Consider the following 22,102-nt stretch of genomic DNA (forward strand, 5'->3'; position numbering starts at 1 on the left):
TCAGACAACATGACATCCGTTGCATATATAAACCATCAAGGAGGAACCCAATCGGGAACTCTCATGTCTATAACAGACAAGATCCTATCTATGGCCGAGATACATCTCCGGTCTTGGTCGACATTGCATGTCAGAGGAGTGGAAAATTCGAAGGCAGATTTCCTCAGCCGTCACTCTCCACCAAGGAGAGTGGGAACTCAGTCGGCATATCTTCAAGATGATAGCCAAGAAGGGGGGCACCCCCGACATAGACCTGTTTGAAACAAGAGGCAACAGACAGGTCAAAAAGTTCGCTTCATTGTTCCTGTCCGACAACCCAGATATCCTAAATGCTCTCCAAGTTCCATGGACATTCCGACAAGCTTATGCCTTCCCTCCATTAATACTCCTTCCGACCGTAATCAGGAAGATAAGGGAAGACAAAGTGAGCATAATCCTAATAGCACCATTCTGGCCCAAGAGGCCATGTTTTTCGTGCCTCAGGGCCATGTCGGTTGCAGATCCATGGATCCTTCCAGAGACTCAGGACCTTCTCTCTCATGGTCCCTTCAACCACCCTCATGTGAAGGGCCTACGGTTGACAGCCTGGTGTTTGAAAGGCAACTATTAAAACTAAGGGGGTTTTCAGAGAGATTGATTGATTGATACCCTTCTACTTAGTAGAGAGAGGTCTACAACAACCATATATGTGAGAATATGGGGGAAAAAATTTCTAACTTTCTACCCTGCAGCTCTATCAGAAGAAATTCCTATTTCTGCAATTTTAGAATTTCTTCAGAAAGGACGTGACTTAGGCTTATCGGTCAGTACACTAAAAGTGCAGGTTTCTGCTCTAGGAGCTCTGTATAGTCACAATATTGCAGAAGACAGATGGGTAGCACGGTTCATCTCAGCATGCCAACGGGCAGAACCAATCCAGATTCCCCACACACCACCATGGGATCTTAATCTAGTTCTAGAGGCCCTAACAGGGGGACCATTCGAGCCTATACACTCAGCCCATATAAAGTATGTTACTCTTAAAACAGCTTTCCTTGTTGCTTTAGTATCAGCCAGAAGAGTAGGCGATATTCAGACATTATCGATAGATCCTTCCTTTCTGTCAATTTTCCAGGATAGGATTGTCTTAAAAAACAGACCCTTCTTACGTACCTAAAGTACGGACCAAGTTTCACAGATCCCAAGAGATCTTCCTTCCTTCCTTCTATAGTAATCCCACAAATCAGGAAGAGGAAAGGTACCATACTTTAGATGTTAAAAGAGCAGTAATAGCTTACCTAGACAGAACTAACCCCTGGAGGAAGAGCAGGGCTCTCTTTGTTTCCTTCCAGGGCCACAAGAAAGGTTCTGGTGTCACGAAGAACACGTTGTCTCGATGGATTTCGGACGCAATTTGTCTGGCCTATTCAGCAAAAGGGGAGAATCCGCCCGAGACTGTAAAAGAACACTCTACCCGGGCGATGTCTTCATCCTGGGCTGAGAGAGCAGAGGTTCCAATAAAACTGATATGTAAGGCCGCAACTTGGTCTTCTCCTACTACCTTCTATACTCACTATAGATTGGACTTGTCTTCCTCATCTGACTTGTCTTTCGGTAGATCTGTTCTTAACACGGTGATCCCTCCCAAATGACTATCTCTGTAAGTCTCTCAAGTGGGTGCTGTCGTGGCGAAGAGAAAACACCGGATTACGTACCGGTAATGCTCTTTTATAGAGCCACGACAGCACCCCTTCACTTCCCTCCCTAATAAGTAAATTTTATATATGAGCACTGATAAGGGTGAATGGTTCTTGTAGTTAGCTATACTTATGTTAACTAAAGATAAACGATGATATTGGATTGCCTACTAATACTGGTGGGCGGTTCCTCTCATTCTCTGTAACCCAACTGTGGGAGCGAGGGGGACCGCCCCTTTTATTCTCTCCATAGGGTTTCCTGTTCCTAAGGGGCGGATCCCCTCTCTCAAGTGGGTGCTGTCGTGGCTCTATAAAAGAGCATTACCGGTACGTAATCCGGTGTTTCTTCTCAGACTGGAAAATTTCTTATCAAAATATACGGATGGGTCTACATACTTACTGATCGCCATCTTCTCCGGTTCCCAGAGCTGTTTGAATTCCGGTATCTTCTGAGTGCATTCTGTGCACTGTAAGTCGCTTTCTTAATATAACTCATGAGACATAAAGTGGGTCTTATAGGACTTACACTGGGAATACAACTATGCTGTTTTTCCAGCCAGTTGGTTCACAGAATGATTGAAACGGCGTTCAGAACTGGAGAAGACGGCGATCTGTACGTTTTTAGATATAGCCACAATATATTAATAAGAAATAAGGGAATACAATTTTGCTGGGGATGCCTCTTTAAAGTGAGTCTGTCACCAGATTTTTGTAACCTCATTTGAGAGCAGCCTGATGTAAGCAAAAAGAGCCTGAATCCAATGATGTATCACTTAATTTACTGTGTGCAGCTGTTCTGACGCAATCCAAGTTTTCAGATTTAGCAATGCAGGAGAGCTGAGAAAGCTAACCCTGCCCACACCAGGCTCTATTTCCATTGTCTTATTACAGTGAGGTGCTGATCACAGGAGGAGGCGGAGTAGATAGGACAAGGAAAATCGAAGGGTGATGCAATGAAAGTTTTAACCCCTTAGTGACAGGGCCAATTTGGACTTAATAACGGAACCAATTTTTACAATTCTGACCACTGTCACTTTATGAGGTTATAGCTCTGGAATGCTTCAACGGATTCATGTTAGTGGTAACATTTCTTTCATATAACTTGCGTTGAGGGCAGAGCAAAGAACTGCAGTGCGCAGGCGCCGGGAAAGGTCAGAGAGCGGCACCTGCGCACTGTCATACTTTGCTCTGCCCTCAACAGGGCAGACGAAGTACGCCTGCGCCGGAGCGTGAAGACCAGAAGAGGACGTCATTGTAAGAAGATGGGAGGCCACGGACCGCGACACCCATCGGACCAGACCGCAGCGGGGACCGCCCCTGGGTGAGTATAATTAACCTCTTTTTCTCATCTTTCAGGATACATCGGGGGCTTATCTACAGCATTACAGAATGCGGTAGATAAGCCCCTGATGACTGTGAGCTTAGCTCACCATCCATTTTGAGGGTGACAGGTTCCCTTTAACCCTTCAGGTGCTTCACGAGAACTAAAGCAATGTGGAAGGAAAAAATGAACATTGTACTTTTTTCACAAAAAATTTACTTTGGAACTAAAACTTTTTTTATTTTTACAAGGGTATCAGGAGTAAATGGACCACAAAATTTGTTGTGCAATTTCTCCTGAGTATGCCGATACCCCGTATTTGGTGAAAGCTACTGTTTGGGTGCATGGCAGGGTGCAGAAGGAAGGGAGCACCATTTGACTTTTTGAACCCAAAATTGGCTGGAATCAATGGTGGGAGCCATGTCGTGTTTATAATAATAATAATAATAATTTTATTTATATAGCGCCAACATATTCCGCAGCGCTTTACAACTTATAGAGGGGACTTATACAGACAACAGACATTACAGCATAACAGAAATCACAGTTCAAAACAGATACCAGGAGGAATGAGGGCCCTGCTGCTCGCAAGCTTACAATCTATGAGGAAAAGGGGAGACACAAGAGGTGGATGGTAACAATTGCTTTAGTTGTTCGGACCAGCCATAGTGTAAGGCTCGGGTGTTCATGTAAAGCTGCATGAACCAGTTAACTGCCTAAGTATGTAACAGTACAGACACAGAGGCTATTAACTGCATAAAGTGTATGAGAACATGATGGAGGAACGTGATTATGTTGTTGTTTTTTATTAATAGGCCACACAGGGATAATTAGGTTAATGCGTTGAGGCGGTAGGCCAATCTGAACAAATGAGTTTTTAGTGCACGCTTAAAACTGTGGGGATTGGGGATTAATTGTATCTTGTGTTTGGAGACTCCCTGATGTACCTAAACAGTGGAAACCCCCCAATTCTAACTCCAACCCTAATAGAGCTCTAATCCCAACCCTTACCCCAACACACCCCTAACCACAACCCTAACCCCAACACCCTAACCGTAGTCCCAACCCTAATGGAAATAAAAAATTTTAATTTTACTATTTTTACATAAATAAGGGGTGATAAAAGGGGGTTTCATTTACTATTTTTTTTATTTTGATCACTGTGATAGACCCTATCACAGTGATCAAAATGAACCAATAGAAGAAATCTATTGGTGCAGGGTGTTGGCTGGCAGATCTTGGCTGGTGCACTGAGCCCGCCATTTTCTTCCCAGAAGAAGACGCCAAGGGGGGACAGGATCGGGGGATGCAGGAGGTGCCAGAGGTACCGGGAGGGCTCGGGGGACCCCATTTCTCTCTCCTTTGATGTGCTAGATCATATCAGAGGAGAGAGAAATAAATAGGAAATTGTTTTGTTTTTGCGGTCGCCGTTATTCCTTGAATAACGGTGATCGCAACACTGGGGTCGATAAAAAATGAGCAGAATCATGTTCTGCAGGTAGCTAAGACCCTGGAGATTTTCCGACGCTGGGGGGGCGCTATAACCTTATTTCTCAGCGCCGTTAAAAAGCAGTGCTGAGGAATAAGTACCTTTATTTGCCGCCGTTAAAAGGAGTATCAGCGGTCGATAAGGGGTTAGCTAAACAGCAGCACACAACCTGACATATGACAAATCATTGAATTCTGTGTTTTATCCCCTTCTAAATGCTGTCCCCAGATTACATAGCAAAAACCTTGACAAATTCATTTTAAATATCATTAGTAATACGTTGCCTTCTATATGTTCTTCCTTCGTGTACCGCTCCGGTGGATAGAGACATTTTATAGTAATTGGTGGATTATCTATATTTATACCATTTGATCACTATTGAATAACAAGACTGAGAAGACAAATGTCATACTAGAAGTACCTTGCAAGAAAACCAGTTCCTGCATGTAACAGCAGATTGCTATGTGTTTGATACCTGAACACTTTTTGCTTCAGTAAGCTCCAACAGTCTCTCCTGATTAAATATAAATGCGGTCTGCGATGGCAGTAGGAAGGTGAGACATCACCTGAACCTTGATCCAGCAGTAGGTGTCCATTGGATTGTATCTTGTGTATGGATATTTGGAAGTCAGGGCATCTGCCAGTGCATTGATAACAGGACTCATGTCCTTCACACCAGAGCTGACAAAGGCTTTCATTCTGGAAACCTGATGAGAGAAATAAACCTTCCCATAATCGGCTCGTACAGTTTCTGAGGCTTGCTCCCACATGTCTTGTCCTCGGTTTTCTACTCCTTCTTTGGTAAAGATGCCTGTAGCAGCTGTAAAGTTTCCAGGCTCTATGGTAATGACTTTTACCTTCCACTTGTACATCTCTTGTCTTAAACAGTCAGAAAAGGCTTCTACTCCATATTTGGAAACACAGTAGCTAGATCGAGAAGGGCAACCCATTCTTCCGAACATGCTGGCCATGCACAAGACTCGGCCTAGAGGAGGAAAAAATAATAATAATTTGTACCCTCTTGAAGCACCACTTTTAATTTTTGTCTGACAAGGTGATCACACATAGTCTTTTTTTCCTGCCAGATAGAAGTAATCAGTTTTTCTCTATATTAATTGCATGCTCCACTGGATTCACATGAGCTGTGGTCACGCAAGTGATCCATTTGTCCATTCATACAGGGAACTTTGGAAGCTCCATTTTTAGCTTCCGTGAAGGACCCCCAGCAATCAGTTATCTCTTATGATGGGGATAGCTTACAATTTAGTGGGAAAAACCCTTTACAAGAATTTTCTGTTTTCAGGAAAGTTGTGTCTCTAGACACAGTTTGTTGTAAGAAAAAGAAAAGTACTTTGCTCACCTTCCCTGGGTCCCTGGGTCCAGCACGGAGTCTTCACCACTGCCTCAGTGTCTATAATTGTCTGCAGCGTTGTCATCACATTGGAGGCAGCGCTGTCAGTCACAGAGCACAACCGCTCTGCCCCTATAGAGGGCAGGAGCCACTGAGCTCTCTCACTAGGTGAAGCTCAGTCAATGTGATTTTCAACACAGCAGACACCAGGAGCAGCAGTAGATATTCAGAGCTGGACCCAGAAAAGATTTTTTTTTTTTATTAACAACAACAAACTGCCTGGTGACATAAGTTTCCGGATAATAGAGACTCCTTTTAGGCCAATTAACGTAAGATTTCTTTTAAAATAAATCAATTACGTTGGATGACCCAGCTTACTTTTGAACAAACAGCACAAAGATGACATGAGCGCTGACTATTTTTTTTTTTTTAACAGACCCATAGTCTGGCATTAGTGAGATTGATCCGAGACCCAGATCAAAGATGGACAAGTCTCTGTGATTTTGTGAGGACCCATCAGCGAAAATACACGGACATGTGAACAACCCCATAAACTATAATAGGTACGAGTTCTATCCATAAAAAACACGACCCAGGAGTCCCAGGAGGTGTGTATCAATCATTTTCCTTTTTTTGTATTCAACTTCCTGGGCCCAGTATTGGTCAACCCCTTTTAAAGTAAAAAGAGACAATGGCAGCAATTAGAGTAGAGTAGCCTTTTAACAAAATAAATGTAAAGTGTATTATTTTAGGGGGTAAAACACAGGCATTTAGAAGGGGTTGTCCAAGTAGTGTCCAACCCCTTTAACACCCCCCCAAGCCTGTTTTCACCTATATGACAAGGCCTAATTTTACAATTCTGACCAGTGTCCCTTTATGAGGTTATAACTCTGGAACGCTTCAACGGATCCTGTTGATTCAGAGACTGTTTTTTTCTTGACATATTGTACTTTATGATAGTGGTAAAAATTTTTCAATATGACTTGCATTTATTTGTGAAAATATCGGACATTTGGCAAAAATTTTGCATATTTCCCACGTCTACTTTACATCAGCACAATTTCAAACCATAATTTATTTTTGTGAGGAAGTTAGAAGGGTTAAAAGTTGACCAGCAATTTCTTATTTTTCCAACAAAATTTACAAAACAATTTTTTTTTTTAAGGACCACATCATATTTGAAGTGACTTTGAGGGGCCTATATGACACAATGTCACGATCCATTTTTGGATTTGTGGCAGATCTGGTTTCTCTCAGATTAAAATGTTTTTCTATTCAGGTCATCGGGGTTAATGCAGTTTTCCTTGGTGGCATGATGGTGTAATTGCATTAGTGCTGGGTCAGTTGTTGTGGGTGGTGACCATCCCATCATTGTTTAAGAGGTCACATGATGTATCAGCTGACTGTCGGTGTTAATGCATTCGACAGCGACCAAGCTGGAGGAAGAAGCTTGCTGGGTGCAGTGGTGCTTTGCTGGGTTCGCTTTTTTGGTGCCTTACTGCTTCTCAGCAGAGGGAGCTATGTGTTGCATTTTTTACCCTGTCCCTTTTGGTGTCTGTCTTACCTTACCTTTTGTCGGATTAGTGAAATGGTGGGACCAGTGCTCTCACCTGCCAGTTCCCTACTTAGGGATAAGAGTAGGGCAAGTGAGGGATTAGGTATATTAGGTATCCTGCTCGGCGATGGGGTGAAAGAACCCATATAGGGACATTAGGGAGATTAGGGTACAGGCTCAGGTGAGTGCAGGAGGTGTCCATTCTCTCATTCCTTATCGACAGGGCCCACCATTGTTATTGTTTCCCTGGTGTGTTTGTGCCGTCTGTTGACTGACCATTCGGTGGGTCGAGTCACACCACTCCAGTCACATCGTGACACACAAAATACCCAGTTATGACACCATTCTAAAAATTGCACCCCTCAAAAACACAGTCAATAAGTTTATTAACCCGTCAGGTGGTTCACAAAAATGAACATTTTACTTTTTTCACAAAAATTTTACTTTAGCCACAAATTTAATATTTTCACATGGCAACATGAGATAATGCACCATAAAATTTGTTGTTCAACTTCTCCCAAGTACGCCGATACCCCATATATGTTGGAAAACCACTGTTTGGGCCACGGCGGGGCTCGGAAGGGAAGGAGCGCCATTTGAATTTTAAAGTGCAACATTGGAATAGATAGCAGATGCAATGTCAAGTTTGCAGAGCCCCTGATGTGCCTAAACAATAGAAACCCCCCACAAGCCACCCCATTTTGGAAACTAAACTCCTAAAGGAATTTATCTAGATGTGTTCTGAGCACTATGAACCCAGAAGTGATTCACAGAATGTTATAACAGTGAAGCATGAAAATAAATTTGGGGCTAAAAACACTTTTGTGGGAAAATATTTTTTTTATTTTGTTCACAAGGGTAATAGGAGAAAATGGAACCCAAACATTGTTGTGCAATTTCTTCTGAGTACGCCGATACCCAATATGTGAGGGAAAACTACTGTCTGGGTGCTTGGCAGGGCATAGAAAGGAAAGAGGGCCATTTGACTTTCTGAAAGCAAAATTGGTTGGAATTGTTCATGGATGCCATGTCAGTTTTGGAGAGCCCCTGATGTGCCTAAACAGTGGAAACCCCCACAAGTGACAGCATTTTGGAAACTAGACCCCTCAAGGAATGTCTATAGATGTATTGTGAGAAGGACCACCATCAGGGCATTATTACCCTTACTGGTGTAAGGGGCCTGGGAGCTGGAGGGGCCCACAGTCAGAATTTTCATAAACCAGAGCGGTGTGCGTGTGTGGAGGGAGCAGGAGTCATTGACAGACAGCTGGGAGTGGGAGAGGCAGCCAGTGCTGAGCAACAGGAGGGCGGGACTTTCCAGCATCCAATCCCGGCTGAGCGCAGGCTTAGTGCAGTTCCAGTATTCTCCTGTCACACAGTTACAGTCGGGAGTGAGTCACGGAGCAGCGCACAGTCCGGCGGCAAAATGGCCGCTCCTTCCTCCCTGCAGTCAGTGCCCGCTCCATACTTCCCTCCAGTCAGCGCTCACACAGGGTTAATGGCAGCGCTAACGGACCGCATTATGCCGCGGTGTAACGCACTCCGTTAACGCTGCTATTAACCCTGTGTGACCAACTTTTTACTATTGATGCTGCCTATGCAGCATCAATAGTAAAAAGATCTAATGTTAAAAATAATAAAAAAAATAAAAAATTGTTATATACTCACCGTCCGTCGGCCCCTCGGATCCAGAACAGGCCTTTCCCGCTCCTCGCGACGCTCTGGTGACCGCTCCATGCATTGCAATCTCGCGAGATGATGAGGTAGCGGTCTTGCGAGACCGCAACGTCATCATGTCGCGAGACCGCAATGCACTCTTGAGACCGGAGCGCGCGAGGAGCGTCGGTAACCGCTTCGCCTGGATCCGGGGGCCAACGGAAGGTGAGTATATAACTATTTTTTATTTTAATTCTTTTTTTTTTTTTTAACAGGGATATGATGCCCACATTGCTATATACTACGTGGGCTGTGCAATATACTACATGGGCTGTGCAATATACTATGTGGCTGTGCAATATACTACGTGATCTGGGCAATATACTACGTGGGCTGGGCAATATACTACATGGGCTGGGCAATATACTACTTGGCTGTGCTATATACTACGTGGCCTGTGTTATACACTACGTGGCCTGTGTTATACACTACGTGGCCTGTGTTATATACTGCGTGCTTGGGCTGTTATATACTACGTGAGCTGTGTCATATGCTATGTGGGCTGTTATACACTCTGTGGGCTGTGCTATATACTACGTGGCTGTGCTATATACTACGTGGCTGTGTTATATACTCCGTGGCTGTGTTATATACTCCGTGGGCTGTGCTATATACTACGTGGCTGTGCTATATACTACGTGGCTGTGCTAAATACTACGTGGCCGGCCATGAACAATCAGCGACAGGCGCAGTCCGGCCGAATCCTGTGTATTCAATGTATTATTCTAAAATCTTCATAAATAAACTACATACATATTCTAGAATACCCGATGCGTTAGAATCGAGCTACTATCTAGTCTATATATATAATTGTCTAAGGGTTTAATTGTCTGTCTGTCCTGGAAATCCCGTGTTGCTGATTGGTCGAGGCCGCCAGGCGACGGGCATTGTCCTCCACTGCTGTCAAGTGCCGCCATTGTGCTTTCTAAGGGTCTAATTGTCTATCTGTCTCGGAAATCCCGAGCACAGTCTGCCGCGAATTCTGGAATCATCATTGTCCTCCACTGCTGTCATGTGCCGCCATTGTGTAGGGAGTGTGCCTGCGTCTCCCTGTATGGGCGGCATCTCCCTGTGTTTCTATCTTAGAATGGGTCGTAAACGAAAATACGCCAATGAGGATGACAGAAAAGCAGCAGCAGCAGCAAGAAAACGACAACATCGGGAACAGGAGACACCACAACAAACTGCCGCCAGACAAGCCCAGGATGTGGAATCTCACAGACACCGTCGCCAACCGGAGACACCACAACAAACTGTTGTATGACAGGAACAACATGATCGCCAAATTCATAAAAAACAAATGCTTTACCAACTAAGGCACGACCAGGACAATATTCAACAACTTGCACATTACGTAACAGACAATGAAAGTACAATTCATGAACACGACTGTGGGAATATGAATGCAGTTTGCTCTAAATGCGACTCTCTGAATTTCATTGATGAAAAACCATCTGACAATCAGTTTACTCAATGCTGCCAAAAAGGAAAAGTTATGCTACCGAGACCTCACTACTCAGATCTGTTTGAGCAGTTAATGAAAGGAATGCGTCATCACAAGTCCTGCGTGCCTGCGCGGAAAGGACCTGCCGTGACGTCACGGTCATGTGACCGTGACGTCGTCACGTGACCGCGACGTCATCACACCCTGGAACCGGAAGCTGCCGCCTGCACCCCACACAGGCGACAGAGCTACAACGCGCCTGCGGAAGGGGAGTATATGTTTATTTTTTATTTTTTTAACCTGTGTCATACATGGCTGGGCAATATACTACGTAGCTGGGCAATATACTAAGTGGCTCTGGGCTGTATACTACGTCACTGGGCAATATACTACGTAACTGGCCAATATACTAAGTCACTGGGCAGTATACTACGTGGCTGGGCAATGTACTATGTGGGCTGTGCAATATACTACGTGGCTCTGTGCTGTGTACGTCACTGGGCAATATACTACGTCACTGGGCAATATACTATGTAACTGGCCAATATACTACGTAACTGGGCAATATACTATGTGGCTCTGTGCTGTATACTACGTCACTGGGCAATATACTATGTGGCTCTGTGCTGTATACTACGTCACTAGGCAATATACTACGTGGCTGGGCAATATACTACGTGGGCTGTGCAATATACTACGTGGACATACATATTCTAGAATAGGCAGCATGAATAGTAAAAAGTTGGTCACACAGGGTTAATAGCGGTAACGGAGTGCATTACACCGCGGCATAACGCGGTCCGTTACCGCTGCCATTAACCCTGTGTGAGGGCAGACTGGAGGGGAGTACGGAGCGGGCACTGACTGCGGGGAGGAAGGAGCGGCCATTTTTCCACGGGACTGTGCCCGTCGCTGATTGGTCGTGGCTGTTTTGCCACGACCAATCAGCGACTTGGGTTCCATGACAGACAGAGGCCGCGACCAATGAATATCCGTGACAGAAAGAAAGACAGACAGACAGAAGGACAGACGGAAGTGACCCTTAGACAATTATATAGTAGACTAGATGGTGGCCCGATTCTAACGCATCGGGTATTCTAGAATATGTATATCCACGTAGTATATTGCCCAGTGACGTAGTATATTGCCCAGCGACGTAGTATATTGCCCAGCGACGTAGTATATTGCCCAGTGACGTAGTATACAGCACAGAGCCACGTAGTATATTGCCCAGTGACGTAGTATACAGCACAGAGCCACGTAGTATATTGCCCAGTGACGTAGTATATTGCCAAGTGACGTAGTATACAGCACAGAGCCACGTAGTATATTGCACAGCGACGTAGTATACAGCACAGAGCCACGTAGTATATTGCCCAGCCACGTAGTATATTGGGCAGTCACGTAGTATATTGCCCAGCCACGTATATCACAGGTTAAAAAAATAAACATACTCACCTTCCACAGGCGCGTTGTAGTTCTGTCGCCTGTGTGGGATGCAGGCGGCAGCTTCCGGTCCCAGGGTGTGATGACGTCGCGGTCACGTGACCGTGACGTCATGGCAGGTCCTTTTCGCGCAGGCCATGTGATGACGTCGCGAGGAGCGGGAAAGGCGGCAGAAGGTGAGTATCTAATGATTTATTTTTAAATTATTTTTAACATTAGATGTTTTTACTATTGACGCTGCATAGGCTACGTCAATAGTAAAAACTTGGTCACACAGGGTTAATAGCGGCGGTAACGGAGTGCGTTACCCGCGGCATAACGCGGTCCGTTACCGCCGGCATTAACCCTGTGTGAGCGGTGACCGGAGGGGTGTATGCGGGCGCCGGGCACTGAGTTCGGGGAGTAAGGAGCGGCCATTTTCTTCCGGATTGTGCGCATTGCTGATTGGTCGTGGCAATGGTCGTGGGCGTTTTGCCACGACCAATCAGCGACTTGGATTCCATGAGACATAGGCCGCGACCAATGAATATCCGTGACAGACAGACAGACAGAAGGACGGAAGTGACCCTTAGACAATTATATAGTAGATACCTTAATTATTCGTAATCTTCCCGAAAAATGTATAAGTATCCTTCTTCCCAAACCCACTGACCTTAGCAGGGCTGCCATCAGGGAATTACTGCCCTTACTCGATGGGGCCCGAAGAGCAGATAGGGCCAGCACTGCGCCCTCTCTCCTCTACTCAGCGGGCCCCAGCTAAAGGCTTCTGCCTGCTCAGCAACTGATCGTGTGTCCTCAGACACACAGGCAGTTAAAATTTGTTGCTGTGCGGAAGATTGCTACCGCACTGCAACAGTTAACATCCGCCAGCCAATCACAGGCTGGCAGCTGACGTCAGCGTGCACTTAGCCGGCATATTACATCACTGTCATACGCCGGAACGAAGGTCCGGGCCTCAGATGCACCGAATGGAGGGCACTGTTGGATCTCAGCCAGGTAAAGCCGCGGTATGGGGCATATTATACACTATGGGGGTGAATTATACTGCTATGGGACAGCATAATACCACTATGGGGCTGCATTATATTATGGGGTGCATTATACTACTATGGGGCTGCATTATACCGCTATGGGGCTGCATTATACTACTATATATGACTATGGGATGCATTATACTATTATGGATGACTATGGGGGCAATATGGAAAGACATGGGGCAGTATGGAGAGATGAGGGATTTTATTAATGTAGGGGCTAATTAAAGGATATTATTTTTGAGGATACTGTCTTCAGTGTGGGGGAGGAGAGCTCCTGTTACTGTGCAGGGTGACATGGTCACTTTTTTCTTCATATGGCGTAGTATAGAGGTTGGCCAATGTGCACTAGATAACTGTGTTATTTTCTGCAGAGACGAGTCCTGGCTGGAAGAAGTGATGGCGGTCTGACCTGGATGAAGAAAAGCGAGTATGAAGGACTTCAGCTAGAGACGTCACCGGTGAGTCAGTGTGTTACCTGTACACTTACACTATACACTGTATACTATATGCAGAGCTCCTGTGTATAATGTCACCGGTGATCACTGTATTACCTGTATACTATATACAGCGTTCATGTGTATAATGTCACTGGTGATCCTTGTATTACCTGTACATTGACACTATATACAGAGCTCGTGTGTATAATGTCACTGGTGATCACTGTATTACCTGTACACTATATACAGAGCTCCTGTCTATAATGTCACCAGTGATGACTGTATTACCTGTACATTATACACTATATACAAAGCTGTGTATGTCACAGGTGATCACTATTACCTGTACACTATACACTATATACTGAGCTCCTGTGTATAACGTCACCCATGATCACTGTATTACCTGTACACAGACGAATACTAAGTACAGATCTCCTGTGTATAATAGCATTAGTAATGTTTTTTTATATTAATGATCAGTATTGCATCAGTATTGTAGTATTGTAGTATTCGGTCACTATGTGGTGGTAATATGTGATCTGGTCACTGTGGGGTGGTATTCTTTCCTTGTATGTGATATTATTCGGTAACTATTTGGTGGTAAAATGTGGTCTGGTCAATGGCATGATGGTATTTGTTCCTTGTATGTGGTATTATTGTTCACCATGTGGTGTTAACGTGTGATTCGGTCATGGTGCGGTGGTATTTGTCCCTTGTATGTGGCATTATTGGTAATTTTAAAAATAGAAAAATAATTAAAAATATACTTAAAATTGTATTGGATATTTTAAGAAATGTTTAATAAGTTACAGTAGAGTAGAGCCTGGCCAAGAGAGTCTACCTTGCCGTGATGGCGGATTAAAAAATCTTTTGGCCAAAACAAAAGCTGCTGGCTATATATGTGATCTGATGATGGGAACTGTTAATGTGTGATTGGTGAGGACATGGTGCAGAAGTTGGTTTTTCCAATAAAGGGTGGTGGGACTTTGGAAAATTCGAGGGGGCTAGGGTGGAGCCTGGGCGGAGTTTCAAGGGGCCCCGAAAATTTTGCCAGTATGGGGCCCCGAAATTCTTAGTGGCAGCCCTGATTGTTGGCACCTTGAACTCCCCCCCCCCAGATGCTTCAAAGAAGTTTATAACATAGTCGTAAAAATAAACAATCACATTTTTCCCACAAAAAGGTTTTCTTTTAGTAACCATTTTTTTTTATTTTCATAAGGGTGATAGGAGAAATTGGACCCCCAAATTTGTTGTGCAATTTCTCCAGAGTACGCCGATGCCCTATATGTGGGGGAACACGACTGTCTGGGAACACGGCAGGATTCGGAAAGGAAGGAATTACTTTTTGGAACGCAGACTTTGATGGAAAGGTCTGCAGGTGTCATGTCGCGTTTGAAGAGCCCTTTATGTGCCTAATCAGTGGAAACCCCCCCAAGTGACCCCAGTTTGGAAACTAGACCCCCTCAAGAAATGTATCTAAGTGTGTGGAGAGCACCTTGAACCCATAAGTGCTTCACAGAATTTTACAATATTGAACTGTGAAAATAGAAAAAAATATATTTTCCAGCAAAAATGTTGTTTAGCCCCAAATGTTTTCATTTTCACAAGGATATAAGGAGAAAATGAATCCCCAAATTCGTTGTGCAATATCTCCTAAGTACACCAATAACCGACGTGGTCGAAAACTACTTTTGAGTTATAGTGCAAAGCTAAGAAGGGAAGGAGCGCCATGAGACCATGACATATGGATACGTCTAAGGTCATGAAGGGGTCAAGGTAAAAAACAGATTGAAAAAAAAAAATTATGGTTGCATAGTCTACCCAACATATCATTATTTAAACAAGCACTCCCAACAAAATGTGTATACTTTTTAATATATTGCAGTCCTCATATTATATAGCACTGTGCATTTACAATTGCTCATTTTGCCTTTCTACCGAGTTAATACTTCAGTTTTTTATCATGTGATGTCATAGACCTAATGAAAAACAGACTAGCTGAATTCTTCTAAGCGCTATGTAGAAACAGGAAGTCAATGTTCTCTGCACAAGTCATGAGTCACTGCAAAAGTCTATGGCATGGGGTTGGATAGGAGCAGCTGGGTCAGGAATTGAAGAGGGGAATGAATCATGCAGGGACAAGAGACTTCCTGTTTCTCTATAGAACAGAGAAATGAGAACAAGCTGGGTAGAAAGGCATAATGAGCAATTGTAAGTACACAGTGCTATATAATATCATGACTGCAATATATTCAGAGGATACAAATTTTGTTGGGAGTTCTTGTTTAAATAATGATATGTTGGGTAGACTATGCAACCATAATTATTATTTTTTTCAATCTGTGCTTTTGACCATGACCTTAGATATATCCATATGTCATGGTAGGGTAGGAATGCCCGACCCATGACGTATGGATACGTCATATTTATTTTGCGTGCACAGGAGTAGCACACCTGCGATCGTACATCATAGCTGATACCCGGCTCTCACTGCCAGGAGTGGTTGAGGGGGAAATCTGTTTTTCTAGCACTTAGAGGCTCTGTATATGGAGTCCGCAAACTATTCTAGGAAAATCTATGCTGCAGGAGTCAAATAACACTTTGTCCCTCCCGAGTCTCGCCATGTGTCTTAGAAATTCTGTACAGCCACATATGAGGTATTTCTGCGTTCAGCTGAAATTATATGACAAATTTGGATGCCATTTTTACTTTTTATTCTCACAGCTGACACCCGGCTCTCATTGCCAGGTGTGGTGCCCGCATCGCTGACTTTATCCCCCTAAATGCTGCGATCACAGTATTTGGAGAGCAGGTAGAGGGAAGAAAGCCCCTCTGCCATTGAATCGGAGACCAAGCGACATCATCGCGAGGTTTCAATTGTTGCAGTGATGACCCGATGTCGTTATGACAACACCCGGGTCACCAGGCACTAGCAAGTTAGTTAGATCATGTGCAGAAGAGCTAAAATTATAGCTCTCAAAATATGGTGATGCAGAAAACTAGTTTTTGAAAACAAAGAGTGTATTTTAGTGTGTAACAGCAGCCAAACATAAAAACCCGAAATACATCTGTTATCGGTGTAATCCCACCGACCCGAAGAATAAAGTTGTCTAATCACTTATACCGCAAGAGGAACAGCACGCTACTGGTAGCACAAAGGCTTTGGAAAAGCGAAATGGCTCTTGCCACTAGTGATGAGCGAATATACTCGTTGCTCGGGTTTTCCTGAGTACGCTCGGGGGTCCTCCGAGTATTTGTTAGTGTTCGGAGATTAAGTTTTCATCGCCTCAGTGATTCATTCGCCTGAATGATTTACAGCTACTAGCCAGGCTAAGTACATGTGGGGGTTGCCTGGTTGCTAGGCAATCCCCACATGTACTCAGCCTGTCTAATAGCTGTAAATCATTCAGCTGCCGCGCTGAAAACTTAATCTCCGAACACTAACAAATACTCGGAGGTCACCAGAGCGTGCTCGGGAAAACCCGAGCAAGGACTACACTCGCTCATTACTACTTGCCACCAAAAGAAATTCAGCAAATTCTGTGCTCCCAAATCCAAATGCCCTCTTCCCTTCTGAGCCCCAGTGTGCCTAATCCACATTTAGCGTCCACATGTTTGGCATTTATGTAGCGATGAGAGCCCGCCTAATTTGCAGGTACATGCGCTGGGCACAAGGTACTGGTCACTACAATTGGCATTAACTTTCCAAAGGGGTATAATTTCCACAATAGGGTCACTTGAGGAGGGATTCTGCTCTTTTAACGCTTAGGGGCTCTGTAATTCTAAGCTCAAGGATGCCTCCTGTATAACAGCACTGCTTATCCACACGTTGAAACTCGGGAGGAACGGAGCGCTATTTGCCAATAGAGATCCATTCCTCCAGAGTCTCAATGTATGGCTAAACAGTACTGTACAGCCACAATTGGGGTATTGCTACATTCAGCAGAAATCGTGGAACAATATTTGGTGCCATTTATCCCATTTCCCCAAGTGAAAATTTAAGATCTGGGGCTAAAAAAAAAAATTTTGGTGGTAAAAATATCATTATTTTTTTCTTCATTGCCCAATGGTATAAAATTCTGTGACCCACCTGTAGTGTCATTATGATCACTGCACCCCAAGATTAATTAATTGAGAGGTGTAGTTTGTAAAATGGGGTCTCTTATGTGGGGGGGTCGGCTTTTCTGGCACCTCAGGGGCTTCGTCAAATGTGACATGGCACCCTCAAACCAGTCCAGCAAAATGTGAACTCCAATATGGCACTTGTTCCCTTCTGAGCTTTGCGCTGTGCCTCAAAAGTAGTTTTCGACCACATATGGGAGTATCGGCGTACTGAGGAAAAATTGCACAACACATTTTGGAGTCCATTTTCTCCTGCTATCTTTGTGAAAATAAAACATTGGGGGTAAAATAACATTTTTGTGGGCAATTTTATAATTTATTTCACTGCAGTACACTGTGTGCAGAATTATTAGGCAAGTTGTATTTTAGAGGATTATTTTTATTATTGATCAACAACTACCGTATGTTCTCAATCAACCCAAAAGACTCATAAATATCAAAGCTTAATATTTTTGGAAGTTGGAGTGTTTTTTTTTTTTAGATTTGGCTATCTTAGGAGGATATCTGTTTGTGCAGGTAACTGTTGGGCCGGCGTCACACTCAGCGTATGAAAATACGGTCCGTATTTTACGGCCGTAATACGCAGAAATGTTCCAAAAATAGTGATCCGTATGTCATCCGTAGGCAGGGTGTGGCAGCGTATTTTGCGCATGTCATCCTCCGTATGTAATCTGTATGGCATCCGTACTGCGAGATTTTCTCGCAGGCTTGCAAAACCGACATCTAATGCATTTATGGGCTCAAATGTTCTGTAATATATATATATATATATATATATATATATATATATATATATATATATATATATATATATATATATATTTAATTCAGCGAGATATAGCAGAAAAGCCGGTAATTCAATTGCCGGCTTTTCATTTCTCCTTCACAAACCCGACAGGATATGAGACATGGTTTACATACAGTAAACCATCTCATATCCCTTTTTTTGCATATTCCACACTACTAATGTTAGTAGTGTGTATGTGCCAAATTTGGGCACTCAAGCTATTAAATTAAAGGGTTAAATCGCTGAAAAAATTGGCATGGGCTCCCGCGCAATTTTCTCCGCCAGAGTGGTAAAGCCAATGACTGAAGGCAGATATTAATAGCCTAGAGAGAGTCCATGGTTATTGGCCCCCCCTGGCTAAAAACATCTGCCCCCAGCCACCCCAGAAAAGGCACATCTGGAAGATGCGCCTATTCTGGCACTTGGTCACTCTCTTCCCACTCCCGTGTAGCGGAGGGATATTGGGTAATGAAGGGTTAATGTCACCTTGCTATTGTAAGGTGACATTAAGCCAGATTAATAATGGAGAGGAGTCAATTATGACACCTATCCATTATAAATCCAATAGTATGAAATGGTTAATAAAACACACACACACACACACACACACACATTATTACAAAGTATTTTAATGAAATAAAGACACAGGGTGTTGTAATATTTTATTAGACTCTTAATCCACCTGAAGACCCTCGTTCTGTAAAAAAGGAAAAATAAAAAAACAACAATATCCCATACCTTCCGTCGTTCTGTCAGTCCCACGATGTAAATCCATCTGAAGGGGTTAAATCATTTTACAGCCAGGAGCTCTGCTAATGCAGTCGCTCGTGTCTGTAAAACCCCGGGGAATGAATGGAAAGCAGGGTGACCTGTAGTTACCTTGAGTCGCGGTGATGCGCCCTCTGCTGGATGTCCTCATATGAACTCGAGCCTGGGAAAAGTTCTCACGCTCGAGTTCATATGAGGACATCCAGCAGAGGGCGTATCACCGCAACTGAAGGCAACTACAGGACATTCCCCTGCAATCCATACATTCCCTGGGTTTTTACAGGCAGGGGCGGCTGCATTAACAGGCTTCTGCATGTAAAATTAGTTAATCCTTTCAGATGGATTTACAACATGGGACAGAACGACGGAAGGTATGGAATATTGTTGTTTGGTTTTTTTTTTACTTTGTTTCAGGTGACAAGGGTCTTCAGGTGGATTAAGAGTCTAATAAAATATTACAACACTCTGTCTTTATTTCGTTAAAATACTTTGTAATAATGTGTGTGTGTTTTATTATCCATTTCATACTATTGGATTAATAATGGATAGGTGTCATAATTGACGCCTCTCCCATTATTAATCTGGCTTAATGTCACCTTACAATAGCAAGGTGACATTAACCCTTCATTACCCCATATCCCACCGCTACACGGGAGTGGGAAGAGAGTGGCCAAGTGCCAGAATAGGCGCATCTTCCAGATGTGCCTTTTCTGGGGTGGCTGGGGGCAGATGTTTTTAGCCAGGGGGGGGCCAATAACCATGGACCCTCTCTAGGCTACTAATATCTGCCCTCAGTCACTGGCTTTACCACTCTGGCGGAGAAAATTGCGCAGGAGACCACGCCAATTTTTTCCACGATTTAACCCTTTAATTTAATAGCTAGAGCGCCCAAATTTTGCACATACACACTACTAACATTAGTAGTGTGGAATATGCAAAAAAAAACAAAACAGGGATATGAGATGGTTTACTGTATGTAAACCATGTCTCATATCCTGTCGGGTTTGTGAAGGAGAAATGAAAAGCTGGCAATTGAATTACCGGCTTTTCTGCTATATCGCGCTGAATACATATGTGTCTCAATGACGGCTTGAGAAAGGATACTATATCCGAAACGTTGCCAAGCCATTCAGGTATTAAAGCCCGTTTTTTCTTTAATTTGTGTGCTGTTTTCCTTTTTTATCTTTATTACTGGAGGCCAATTGAACATTGGTTGGGAAAGCGCTGCACGACAACTGCGGTAATATGTGATGCTGTTCCAATTTTGATATATATATATATATATATATATATATATATATATATATATATATATATATATATATATATATATATATATATATATATATATATATATATATATATATATATACCTACTCTATGTGTACACATTTATTCTATTCTGTCAGTGTGATTTTACTGTACACTGCAATGAATTGCTGGCTTTTCTCTAGAACACCGCTGCGTATTTCTCGCAAGTCACACGCATGGTCCGTGTGTAATCCGTATTTTTCTCGCCCTCGTAGACTTTCATTGGCGATTTTTTTTTGCGCAATACGGTGACAAACGCAGCATGCTGCGATTTTCTACGGCCGTACAAGACCGTATAATACGGATCAGTAAAATACGGCAGATAGGAGCTGGGCCATAGAGAATCATTGTACCGTATGCAATCCGTATTTTCTGCACCTCATACGTCCGTAAAACTCGCTAGTGTGACGCCGGCCTTACTGTGCAGAATTATTAGGCAAGTTAATAAAAACCAAATATATTCCCATCTCACTTGTTTATTTTCACCAGGTAAACCAATATCACTGCACAAAATTTAGAAATAAACATTTCTGACATGCAAAAACAAGACCCAAAAAAATTAGTGACCAATATAGCCACTTTTCTTTATGATGACACTCAACAGCCTTCCATCCATAGATTCTGTCAGTTGCTTGATCTGTTTACGATCAACATTGCGTGCAGCAGCCACCACAGCCTCCCAGACACTGTTCCGAGAGGGGGCCTGTTGTGAACTCCGTTTTCAGGCTCCCTCTTGTGGTCACAGATGGTATTGTGTGACTTTGGTTTTTTGGCTCCCCCTGGTGGTTTGGTTTATTATCCTGTGGGTCTGCTGGATCAGCTGCCTCGTTATTCACCAGGGAGGCTCCTATTTAGCTCTGCTTCACTTCCACTTGTTCCCGGCTGTCAATGTATTCAGTGCTATTCTGATTACTCCTGATTATCTCGTTTTCTGCCTCTTCAGGATAAGCTAAGTTCTGTTTGAATATTTTTTGCTCATCTGCCTGCAATATGATTTCTGTGTATGATGAGTCTAGTCCAGCTTGCTAACATGTGATTTCTTTTTGCTGGTAAGCTCTGGGGTACGGAGTTGCTTCCCCCGCACCGTTAGTTGATGCGGGGGCTCGAGCAATCTCTGCGTGGATATTTTGAATAGGGTTTTTTATTGACCGCACAGTTTCCTTCCTATTTTCTGCTATCTAGTATTAGCGGGCCTCATTTGCTAAATCTGATTTCATCTCTGCGTTTGTGCTTTCCCCTTAACTCACTGTTAATATTTGTGGGGGGCTATTCTATATCTTTGGGGTCTTTCCACTGAGGCAAGTGAGGACTTACTTTCCCTCTAGGAATAGTCAGTTTCTCAGGCCGTGACGAGACGTCTAGGATTTTTAGGTAACGTTCCACGGCTGCCTATAGTTGTTTGCGGATAGGATCAGGTTGCGGTCAATCTAGTTACCACTTCCCCAGAGCTAGTAGTCTGTTCAGTTACTTAGCTAGTCCGACCTGCGATCCTTGCCACTAGGATCATAACAGGGGCCATGTCATTATTATTTCTTCTTTGAGACCTTTACTGGCCAGACATGCTGTGGAGTAGTTGGAGGCATGTGATGGAGCATTGTCCTGCATGAAAATCATGTTTTTCTTGAACGATACCGTCTTC

General features: G+C 43.6%; 1 protein-coding gene across 2 annotated transcripts in view; it reads right to left on the reverse strand.

Moving 5' to 3' along the window:
• Nucleotides 1–2,159: 2,159 nt before the first annotated feature.
• Nucleotides 2,160–22,102, reverse strand: part of LOC143808097 (D-beta-hydroxybutyrate dehydrogenase, mitochondrial-like) — an 83,888-nt gene continuing 63,945 nt past the window's right edge. For both annotated transcript variants that reach the window (XM_077290370.1, XM_077290369.1), the window contains one exon: nt 2,160–5,471. In XM_077290370.1, the coding sequence (XP_077146485.1) occupies nt 5,005–5,471 (467 nt within the window). In that variant the 3' untranslated portion in view covers nt 2,160–5,004. The remainder of the gene's footprint in view (nt 5,472–22,102) is intronic.

Source organism: Ranitomeya variabilis, chromosome 2 (genome assembly GCF_051348905.1).
Source record: "Ranitomeya variabilis isolate aRanVar5 chromosome 2, aRanVar5.hap1, whole genome shotgun sequence".
Classification (NCBI taxonomy): Eukaryota; Metazoa; Chordata; class Amphibia; order Anura; family Dendrobatidae; genus Ranitomeya; species Ranitomeya variabilis.